This window comes from Typopeltis vanoorti, chromosome 2 (genome assembly GCF_054136105.1).
Source record: "Typopeltis vanoorti isolate ZY-2024b chromosome 2, IOZ_Tvanoo_1.0, whole genome shotgun sequence".
Classification (NCBI taxonomy): Eukaryota; Metazoa; Arthropoda; class Arachnida; order Uropygi; family Thelyphonidae; genus Typopeltis; species Typopeltis vanoorti.
This window is the reverse complement of record NC_143550.1, coordinates 227,980-240,177: the sequence shown is the minus strand read 5'-3', so window position 1 is coordinate 240,177 and position 12,198 is coordinate 227,980. Positions and strand designations below refer to the sequence as shown.

The window sequence follows — 12,198 nt, the reverse complement described above, 5'->3', positions numbered from 1 at the left end:
GCTTTTCACCCTCTATGCTCCCTGGCTAATAGAAACACTCCACTAAATATCCTATCCTGCCCACATCTACCTCACACCATATGCTTTCAAAATCATTAGTGCCATTGCACTCCAAATCCTTCACTCTGAGAGGATACAAGTCACCACTTATCATAAGCAGTACTTCACCACAGCATTTGCACTTCCTATATTGTCAAAAAATGCTATACCCTGATAACTTCTATTCCTGCCAGTATATCATTTTCCATTAGCCAAGTCACAGAGATCCCAATAATCTTTGCACAGGCTGTGATGCTATAGGTGCCACTAAGTCATCTACTTTATTTCCAATACTTCTAGCATTAGTATAAAGAATCAAGGCATTGTCACTGTTTCTATACCTATCCTTCTCCTAAGCACCTATTCCCACAAGAGGTCACCCCTGCTTTTGCCCACTGCAGTAATTCTAGTTTCCCTGCATGGACACACTAACTTGTTCAGAGAACAACATTCTCTCCAGATGCCAATGTCCATCCTCATTCAAAAGCCAGCTGTGACTTGCATATGTTTCCTTTCTGTCCTCAAGTGCCCTCCAAGCATCCACATAATCCAAGCCTCTCTTTTGACAAATTCTGGCTATTATACTATTCATCACTGATGCTCTGCTCTATAGCTCTGCATTATCATACCTGGGCAAAACACTCAATATCTTCCCTTTCTTGGTCTTCTTCCATACAACCTCAAGATTGAATCTCTGATCTCTTGACACCTGATTCACATGCCTCTCAAGTCATTCGTGTCCATCATCACACAACCCTTTCACCTCGCTTAACTGCCATAGTCAGATTATCATTTCTCCAGGCAAACACTCTTCTGGCATTCTATCTTGTGCACCACAAATCACCGAGTCTCCATACATCGCACCTCTAACCACTTTGTTTCTTCCTTACTCACCTGCATCCCTCATTCTCTCTCTCGAACGCTTTCTTTGTTCCCCCACTTGCCTATCATCCTGTGATCTCTCCATCCCTGGTTCCAGCACTGTCTTGTTGAATAGATGAGCTGAGCACAAAAAGATGTTGACAATGCATGGAACTCAGAAGGCAGTATCTGATCAAAGCAATGTAAGACTGCATACTTAGGGTTAAGGGAGTAATTAGAGTTGGAGTGAGATGGAGGAACAGAGAAATCAAGCAAGCTGTGCTGGAAAAGAAAATGTTATGGAGGAGGTACAAGACAGTTGGTGGTGATCAGATCCATGAAGAGTAGAAGGTGCAGGCTAGAAAGGTGACGAGCATGGTAAAGAAAGAAAAGGTGCAGTATGAGAGGAGATTGGCTGGTCAGGCCAAGGTTAACTCAAGGGAATTTTTCCACTATATGGCAAGCAAGAGGAAGAATAATTATGGCAGACTAACACTGGTGGATAGGTATTGCAGCAGACTAACATCTGCAAAGGATATAGTGGAATTATTGAACAAGCACTTTATCAGCGTATATCATACGGGTATAAATGATCCGGTACAATATATAGAAGAGAGGCAAGTATTAGGAGAATAGGAAGTGAAAGAAACATATGTGTATTCAGATGTTGGTTGGGTTAGATGTGAATAAGGCTTTGGGAATGGATTACATATCACCACATATTCTTAAGGAATGTGCACCACAGTTGGTTATGCCCCTTGACCTGCTATTTATTGAAAGTCTTGCAGTGGATAAGGTTCCTACAGAGTGGAAAGAAGGCAAAAAAGTACCACTCCACAAGCATGGTTCTAAGACAGAAGTCTCCAACTATAGGCCCGTCGTATAACTGCAGTTGTGGTCAAGGTCCTGGAGAGATTAGTAAGGAATAGAAAATCAGAATTGGGCTGATGGACAGAGCATTCTTTATGATGGTCATCATGGATTTGCAAAGGGTGGTAGGTCCAGTTTTAGTAATTCACTTCCATTTTATGATAAGGTGACGAGTGTTAGATAAGGGAGAATCACATACAGTAATATTCTTAGACTTTGCAAAAGCGTTTGATAGATTATCACATGATAAACTAATGTACAAGCTGCAGAGGATGGGAATAGATGGTATATTGGTTAGATGGATCAGAGATTGGCTCTCTGAACAACAGCAGCAAGTTGTGTATGATGGAGCAGTGTCTCAAAAAAGAAGGATAACCCATGGCATGGCACAGGGTTCTGTTCTTGGTCCTTGTGGTTTCACTTGTTTGTAAACAATATATCATGTTGACTGACTGGTGAATCCCTTAAGGATGATTTGAATAGACTTTTTACTTGGACAAAAGAGTGGGGTTATAGTTTTAATATGAATAAGTGCAAGGTGTTGTATTTTGAAGTGCAAAAATATAAGTCTATGTACTATATCAATGGTGCTGTACTACAGGAAGTGGATGAGATTAGAGATTTGGGAGTGATGGTTGACAGTAGACTGAAGTTTAGAGGGCATGTTGTTAGTGTCGCAAAGGTTGCACATCATAGTGCTGCTATGATAAGAAGTACTCAACATGCAAGGATAAGGAAGTGGTTGTGCCTATAAGGCACTCGTCAGACCACATTTGAACTATTGTGCTCAGATCTGGTCACCTGGTTTTCAATGTGATGTGGAGACATTGGAGAGGGTCCAGAGATGAGTGAATAAGACAATATCAGGAGTTTGGAATGCTGGCTATGGAGAGAGGTTAAAGAAATGTGGATTGCAGAGTTCATTGAGTAGGAAGAAGAGAGATGATATGATAGAGACGTTTAAGTTAGGGAGATGATTTTATCAGATTAATCCAAAGGGAATTATAAAAAGAGTAGAAGGTGAGAGGGAAAGAACCAGAGGTCATTCCTGGAAGTTATGTAAAAGTGTGGTGAAGAAGGGTGTGAGAAGTAGATTTTTTACATGGAGAATTGTCAGTGAATGGAATGCATTACCAGAATATGTTGTTAACACAAGGAGCATTAAGGATTTTAAGATTCTATATGATAAATATGTTGTCAGTTGAATGAACCTCTGACGATGAGTCTGTCGATTCCATGGAGGGTGTAATAATAATAGGAACAATATGAGTGAAGATTTAGGAACATGAGATAACAGTAGTTGTCTGCCATACTTATCTCTCTTCTCTCACTCCCTGCAAAAGATTTAATTTATTGATAGTTCACTCATTCTCGATGAACACCTGAAGGTGTGAAGACTGCCCATCTACTAGTTTTCAAAAGTTAAGGCTAAGAGAAGTGTCTGCTTATCATCACAAGATAGCTGAAGTTGTCTGCCATACTCCTCTCTCTCTGCTTCACCTCCCACAAAAAAGCTTTAATTTATTGATAGTTAGGTCATTATCAATGAATGCCTGAAGGTATGGAGACTGCCCAAGTACTAGTCTTCAAAAATTAGTTATGGCTAAAAGAAGCGTCCACATATCTCCTTTAGAGAATAAAAAGGATAAGAGGATTTATTTCCTTATTTTCTGGTATTAAATCATGAAAGTTCATTTTGAATTTATTTTCATTCTGAAACTTTAAGAGGAGAAGAGTGCATCGAGAGGAGGGGAGAAGAAAATATACTGAATTTTCCATCTAAGTTTTAGTATATGCCAGACAATACTGCACTTACATGAATATTATGTATTTCTGAACAGGAAGGTTGTTAAACAATGTTAATTACAATGGACAAGAGTGTAAGAGCTGTTGATTAGAAAAGAATATGTTCTGAAAGTTGGTAGTTAGGAGGGTTTGGGGACAATAGAGTATAAAAGGATATTACTTAAGACACCAAGAATAAATTCATTAAGAGGGAAGCATAGTGTTTTCAGAAATTAACAACTTTTCCTTTAGAGGATGTTCAATTGAAAATATGGATAAGCCATGAAGAAGTGCTTATAATTTTCCCAGAGTAACAAGCAGTCATTTTTATATATGATGAGCAGCAGTCTTGTTTAAACTGGAAGAAATGAACACTTCTTCCAGAAGAAAAAAGAAGCAAACTAGGCTGGCTAGAAAATAGTGCATTTCCAGCAAACCTGAATGCTTGAATACATAGAAATGCATTGAACAGATGACTCTCTCCAATTGCTTTTTCAGACAATTATTGTACTGCTTTGTAGAGTCTAACTCTTTAACTTTTTATTTTTATCCTTTCAATATATATTTGGTTTTTACTCTCCTTATTATTTTTGTTTTTACAATGATTTTTGACCCTATTTTAAGTTCTATATCAGAAAATCCTTCAAGATTACAAAATTATTCTGTTTTTCTTCTCAATGAACCTTAAATATATCTCTGCGTTAATATATTTCAAATAAACTGAAATTTAATAAGTACTATAAGCAAAGTGGATATTAGATCCAGCATTATTTCAAAGCCGAATGTAAAAACTATGAAAGTTTCCTAAGATAAGTTAACCAGAGAGCTTACAAGAAGAATAACTCCCCAGCATTCACAAGTTTCCTCAAGTGCAGACTACTTAGAAGAAATAGGCACTAGCATCTATACGTTCGCCTATTATTAGTACATTTTGATAAGGTCTCACTGGCCTGACAGCTGTTTTGCAATGGTTGGTTCCCCTCAGAGACCAGGCAGAAACCTTAAGAGAACAAAAACTCTAGTTGTACTAAAGAACGTGAAATGTTCTGTTCACCAAACTGAAGCCTTTTGGGTCTTTATTTTACTAATTACTTTTACGCACTGACTGAGAGTTCACTTACGAAAAATACATTTCTCTGACATTTCAAGTTCTTAGCGCAACAAGAGCTTTTGCGCTCTTAAGGTTTCTGCCTGGTCTCTGAGGAGAACCAACCCAGTTCGAAACAGTTCGGCCACTGAGACCTTATCAAAACGGACTAATAAAAGGCGAATATATAGACACTTGGGAGGCACCCATGTTTTCTGAGTAGTCTGCACTAAGCAAAATCGTGAATGCTGTGGATTGCATTCCTGCAAGCTCTCTGGTCAACTTACCATAGGAAACTTTCATAGTCTTTACATTTGGTTTTGAAATAATGCTGGATCTAATATCCACTTTGCTTATAATTTTGCATCGCAGAACTGAAGCCTTTTGGCTCTTTATTTTAGTAATTTAATAAATAAAATTTTTAACATTTAGTACTATACTTTACTAAGAAAGAACTCCAAGGAGTCAGGGACATATCGAGAATGAGTAATATCATATCTTAAATTCCTTCACAATATTTTTGCAGAGCAGTAAGAATTACATATACAGCTATAGACATATCATATCAACAGGTGGCTATGTGCATGTCACTTCATGCTCTTCATCTGAGATGATCAAGTATTCCAACGTAACTAACTCTTATTGTTATGCCATTGTATACATTTGAGTATACAATGGCATAACAAACTCGCTCCTTATACCAAACTAACGAAAAGTGCCAACCAAAGATCACAGGCACACTACTATTCTAAAAGAAATTCACTACAGCAAACTATCCATTATATCAAACTAATCCTGCAGTCCCTAAAAGTTTCCCATAGTGAAGAACATATACATTAATATAAAGTATAGAATTATTCATAATGAAGCCACTTATTGAAAGGAATCTATGAATAGTATTAACAGTTTACCTCTGTACTAAGTTCTCTCCTTGGAGGATGCAGATCTTTTAGCCAAATAATATCAGGAGATGGATTACCTCCAGCTGGACATTTCAGTGTAACAGAAGTTCCAGCAGGTTTCACTATGAGGCGCAATTCCATCTTTTGAGTAGAAATAAAAAAAGGCTCACCTACATGAAGGAGGGGGGGAAAAAGTACTTTCATAAACAGATAAAAAATCAACACTTCTTTTAAAATACCACAAAAGTAAAATTGGCCCTTCATTTTCTAGAATGAAATTATGATTAAAAATGATAAATTAAATACTGATCACTGGGAAATGATGTTTCCCAGTGGTGTATTCAGGATTATACAAATAGTGAACCTGAAAAATGATTTAAATTAATAAACTAGCAGTGTGTGTGTGTGTGTGTGTGTGTGTGTGGAGGGGGGGGGGGGGGAGAGAAAGGATAATGATCAGTTTAATGTAGCAAAATGTTATATTATGCACTTTGGGATGAAAGATTACATCAAATTCCTAATATGTAATCTCTTTGGGTATACAGGATGTTCTGATACCACTATATGAAATATAGTGGTATCAGAACCCGATACCACTATATGTCCTGGTTATTGCACAATATATGGCTGGAGCCACATTCTTTCATTCTGAAGTCTTATTTTGCAGAATAAAAACACCAAAAATAGAAAATGAGCATTTAATGTTCTTAGCCAGGCTTACATTATGATGTTATGGTGGAAATTATTACATCATTCCACACCTGGCATATGTGGTGTAGACGACTTGAATCCTCTTTATCGTTGACTTTACAGTCCGAGTCTTCAATTAACTATGTTTCTTTGGCATAGGTTTTGTTGCCATTCTTCCCCCCCCCCCCCTTCACACTCTGTCAGTGGCAGTGTAAGAAAACAAGTACAGAATAGAATACTGCTAGCATTACCTTTCCAATACCCTCAAGGAATTTTATCATGCAAGCTTTACAGGTATATATATGGAGTCAGAGGTGGTTCATACCATCCCACTCCCAACTCTAACCCATTCGGCTGCACCATGCAAAATAACTACACCTCTTATTATTGCAAACCACACTCTTATTCAATTTTGAAATTACTCCTACTCTTCTGCCAAGTGCTGAAAAAATTCTTCTATTGTCTATGCTACAAAATGTCCTTAATAACATTTTTCTATTATATTCTCTTTTCTGCCTATCAACAAAATTTTGGAAGACCACAGAACAGCTGAATATTCACAGGGAGCATCCAACAAACTAGTCATTATCTTGTTCATTTGTTATGAAGAGGGAGAACAACCTCTGTATCACTACTTTCTAATTGGTTTTTCAACGTCCAATTGAGCTTCATGCTGTTTTGTTTACTTTTTTTTAATACATTCTTTGACCTTCGACTCTGCTGTCGGCCATTATTCCCATATCCTTACTATCATGCAGTGCAGTTTTATCGATGCAGTTCTACAAATGTAGACGGTACAAAACTTATATTTTATCATTATCAGTCTATTCAAATCTTCCTATAAGATCTGTACATCAGCTTTATTTACACTACCTTCCCAATTCAGCATGATTAACAAACAATCTTACATTTCCTTTCAAATCATCTCCAACATCACTGATATGCAGTTAAATTTCTGCTCATTAATAAATTTTGGAACAGATCTATATATTTTAAAAAAACAAAGGCAAACAGATATTTTGGAACATTTTTCTTTCAACACGACTGCCGCAAATTCACGTACTGTTGTTAGAGTCTCTGGTATGGCCCACTGACCCAGGATCAAGACTTTATAGCCAGCCATGTTTTTCTACAGCTTCCTTGAACCATGTGCCAAGAGCAGCACCAGCAGTATGTATAACACAGCACACTGTGATATTGAAAAACTTGAACCTGCTACAGATAATTGGCATTTATCCATCCAAGCATTACAACCAAAAGCATGAACTCACGTCACGAAAAAAAAAAAAAAAAAACAGTTCTACATAATTACATTTCTACCAATAAACAGTCACAACGATGAACTCTGGCATAAAACATTCACAACTGATTGCAAAAGGCAGTACAATTCATCATACTGTCATAAGTTTCCAACACCATGAAGCTTGCTCTTCTTTACACCAGTATAATCTGTGCTGTTGAATGGCATAGTTGATTTTCTTCTGTGCATCTGCCCTTTCAAGAATTTTTTGGTTCCTTCATGTTATCTTCTTGTACATTTCTTGGATGAGATAGCACCAAGACATATCCATCACAAAAAAAAAAAAAATAAATAAATATAAAATTAAAAAAAATAAAAATAAATGTTATACAAAATCAACCGTATGCAACAACAGATTAGTTCATTACAGTTGCATCCTAAAGTTATCTACCACATGCCATGTCTCAAGAGCACCAGTAGCATGATACAGCACGTTGAGATACTGAAAGAGACATAGGTCTGTTTCTTAACTTAAGTGGTTAGCGTGTCCGACTTCTAACTTCTACTGCCGGCCACCACCACTAGTATTTCCACAGACAATCGCAAACATCTATGCCCACAGTGGGATTCGAACCCGTAGCCTCTTGGCTGGTAGTTGCGGCAGTGGTGGAAACAGAGTTGTAGAGTAGATGCCCTCCCTTGATGAATCTTCGATCTCCCTGGAGGTGACAAATAATAATAATAATAATTAATTTACTCTCTAAAATGGAGTGACCATATTGGTGGTTGCAATCTAAAATGAGCACTCAATACTTGATTTAAATACAGTTTATACAGCTCTGATATATCTATCAATACCATGTATCCATGTAATCTAGCTTCATATACATCACCTTTTTCTGAAACTACATAGTAAATTTCACACTGAATGAAAAGGTAGGTATAAAATGGGTAGAACGTAATATCACAAAAACAGTGATAGGATATGGAAAGAGCAGCATTTCAAACCACATTTCACATAGTATATAACTAGCCAACTAACTTTGCTAGCCATATTGAAAATATCTTATCTATTCATTACCTGACACTGTCCTCATGAGGTTCTGATTGTTTCGTGTTTATCTAAATAATATACATTTAGAATGGGATTTGATTTTTTTTATCATGAATTATTAAACTGTTGCCTAGTATTAAAAAGTATGGTCAAAACAACTAAGATAAAAAAAAAAAAATGTTGGTCCTCAGAGCTATAATATCGTTATCAAGTCATAAATAATATTTACTAAAATAAAGAGACAAAAGGCTTCAGGCTCAGAGATGTAAAATTACATAAGCAAAGTAGATATTAGATCCAGCATTATTTCAAATGCTGAAAGTAGGAACTCTGAAAGTTTCATACGTTAACTAAAGAGCTTATGGGAATACATTGCTAGACATCCAAGTTGCCTTGGTTAGGCTACTTAAAAGACTGGCCCTGTCCAGGCATCTACATGTTTGCCTTTATAAGGTTTCACTGGTCTGACAGCAGTTTCAAACTGATTGGTTCTCTTCAGAGACCAGGCAGCTTGCTTAAGTGCAGGGCTACCTCTCCAAAAACTTGTACGATCCCTTAGATTGCCCAACAATGAGTGACCTGAAGGATCTTTTAACTCAGCAGTGGCTCTTCACATTGACAGACTCACCCTACAACTGAGCAGAACCACTCATATTCCAGGGAGAAGCATTCATCAACACGGCCCCAATAGAGGCCATGCCAGAAAACACGGGTCCTCGAATGCTCAAAAGTTCTCCTAAGGAAGAAACCTTAAGAGAGCAGAAACTCTCATTTAGTACTAAGGAACTTGAAATGTCAGAGAAATGTATTTTTCTTAAGTGAACTCTCGGTTGGTACATAAAAGTAATTACTAAAATAAAGAGCCAAAAGGCTTCACGTTCAGCAATGTAAAATTACATAAGCATAGTGGATATTAGATCCAGCATTATTTCAAAGCGTGATAATGAAAGTTTCATAAATTAAGCAAGACCACAAGCCCTCTATTTCACTTGAGAAACTTTCATAGTTTCTACTTTTATCTAACTAAACTATGAAAGTTCTGCTGCTGAGGTAATCACGTACCACAAAAATGAAGTTGCCAACTTGTTCATGAAGGAAGAAATGTATCTGCTGATTTATTTCGAAATCACAAAATATGTGTCACCAACACTAAAAATTAACTAACGAACATTTCCTTCACAAATTATGAAGCCCATTTGGCAGCTGTTTTCTCTAGCTTGAAACAACCTATCAAGTTACTTGCTATAGTGTAATACTTAGAAACATTAAATAGAATTAATAATTCACAGTAAGTAATCAAGGTAACTAACTATTAAAAGCAGCAGTGTTATGGATAAGGGTCAAAATAAGTAATGTTTAGAAGTATTCTACTAAGTCACTACTGTAACAATTCCCAATACTCTTAAATTATATGATGAGCCATTCTGGATATGTACTGATAGCCTAAGAAAGAAGAAATGCACAAAATTGACAATTGAAATGATAAAGATTATATAATTATGATATAAATGTATATTAATTACACACAGCCTCTGTATATGAGGGGGGGGGTCTGAAAAGTTCTCGGCCTCAACCATAGGAAAAAAAAAAAAAATCATGACGATAGTATTGCCATCTAAGTTGGTACATCTGTCATAAGCATCCATGTGAAATTGCAAGTCATTCCATCAAGTAGTTTGTTTTATACAGCTGTCTGAAGTAAAAGTGTTGTCTGTATTCCTTGAAATGGATAAAATTGAGTATCGTGCAGTTATAAAATTCTTCGTAAAAGAAGATTTAACACCAAAAAGAAATCCATTTGAAGTTCATAAAAGTTTATGGGTACTCTTCTACTTAGTTTAACAAGTACGAAATGGGCTGCTTAGTTTAAACGTGGCCGTACCAGCCTTAAAGATGATCCACGTGAAGGATGTCCAAAAAGTGTAACAACACAAGAAATCATTGATCAAGTTCATGATATAGTATTGGATGGCTGGCAAGTCAAAGTGCATGAAACTGCCGAGACTATAGGCATTTCAAAAGAACATGTAGGATATATTTTGCATGAAGAATTGCAAATGAAAAGGCTTTGTGCAAGATGGGTGCCGTGCTTGCTCACAGCACATCAAAAATGCACTCGCTTGAAAATCTCTGAACAGTGCTTGGAGTGTTGTAACAAGAATAAAACTGATTTCGTGTATTGATTTATTACTATGGATGAGACTTGGATTCACCATTACATACCAGAATCCAAACAGCAGTCAAAACAGTGGGAAGCCCATTGTTCAGTGCCAAAGAAGACAAAATCGGTTCCATCAGCAGGAAAGGTCCATGCATCAGTGTTTTGGGATGCTAAAGACATTTTTGTTTATTAATTCTCTTGAAAAGGGTAAAACAATAGCCGGGGAATATTATTCCGATCTTTTAACCAGACTAGATGAAAAAATTCGTGAGAAAAATCCTAGGTTTCAGAAAAAAAGAAATCATCTTTAATGAAGATGATGCACCTGCCCACAAAGGTGTTTTGGAAATGGGAAAATTAAGAGATCTGAACTATAAATTGTTGGAACATTCACCCAATTCCCCAGATTAGGCTCCCTCTGACTTGTCTCTTCCCAAAATTAAAACTCTTCCTCGCTTGTCAGTGTTTTTCTTCGAATCAAGAAGTGATTATAGCTGTAGAGGGATATTTTGCAGATCTTGCCGACAACCACTACAGGGGCAGGATAATGGTGCTGGAGCATCGCTGGAATAAATGTATTAGTCTTAAGGGAGATTATGTTGAAAAATAAAAATTATTTTGAAATTATAAATTTGTTTTTTCATTGTTAGTCTGAGAACTTTTCAGACCACCCTTTATATATAGCCTTTGCCAAACAAGTCATCCTCCTTTCCCATAGTATGGTCTGTTCCACAAATAGGCTATGGCAAGGAGTGTATTGCTACTTGAAAATCATTCCTTCCTAGTTTGGGGGAAATGCCAACTAGACATTTAGGTGGCAGATGTCTTTCATTACTCAGTGAGACATCACCACCCTGTTCATGGGAGGCATGAAGAAGCAGTGCTAATGTTTCATCCTTAGAGTAGGGTTTCTGGAGACGATGGATGCGAAAAGAATGATCATAATGGGAGACTTTAATTAGCCAAATATTGATTGAATAGCAGTAAAATCTCACGAGAAAAATGAAACTGAATTTGAGCTGTTCTGGGACAACTTCCTCAGGCAGCATGTGACAGAAGGAACTTCAAGTAAAAGTTAGATTTGATTACAGCGTCAGAGGGCGTTTCAGTTAAAGACTTAACTATTCTGCCTCCGGTTGGTGACAGTATTCATGCAGTACTCACTTGGGAAGTGACTAAGTTTATGAATGTTCAATTCAGGAAAGGTTACACACTGAACTACAAAGCATGAAATTATGACCAACTGAGGAGTATATATACTAAGTTCAGTGATCAATTGCAGGATGGATGATAGAATATAGCATGGAAGACTGTTGCATAAATTGGAGAATATGGGTTTGGATTATAAAATATCAGCATGGATAAGAAGATGGCTGACTGACATATCAAAAAAGTGGTATTGGGGGGGGGGGTGAGTCTGCAAGATTCAAGGTAAACTAGTGGTGCACCACAAGGATGAATCCTTTGACAGTTATTCAATCTGTACATTAATGATAGTGTGATAGATTC

The 12,198-nt window shown here is 36.9% G+C and overlaps 1 protein-coding gene across 2 annotated transcripts in view; it reads right to left on the bottom strand.

Moving 5' to 3' along the window:
- LOC150108773 (fibroblast growth factor receptor 1-like) overlaps positions 1-12,198 on the bottom strand; it is a 560,046-nt gene that overhangs the window by 372,107 nt on the left and 175,741 nt on the right. For both annotated transcript variants that reach the window (XM_090410064.1, XM_090410055.1), the window contains exon 5: positions 5,554-5,714. In XM_090410064.1, coding sequence (XP_090266190.1) covers positions 5,554-5,714 — 161 coding nt within the window. The remainder of the gene's footprint in view (positions 1-5,553; positions 5,715-12,198) is intronic.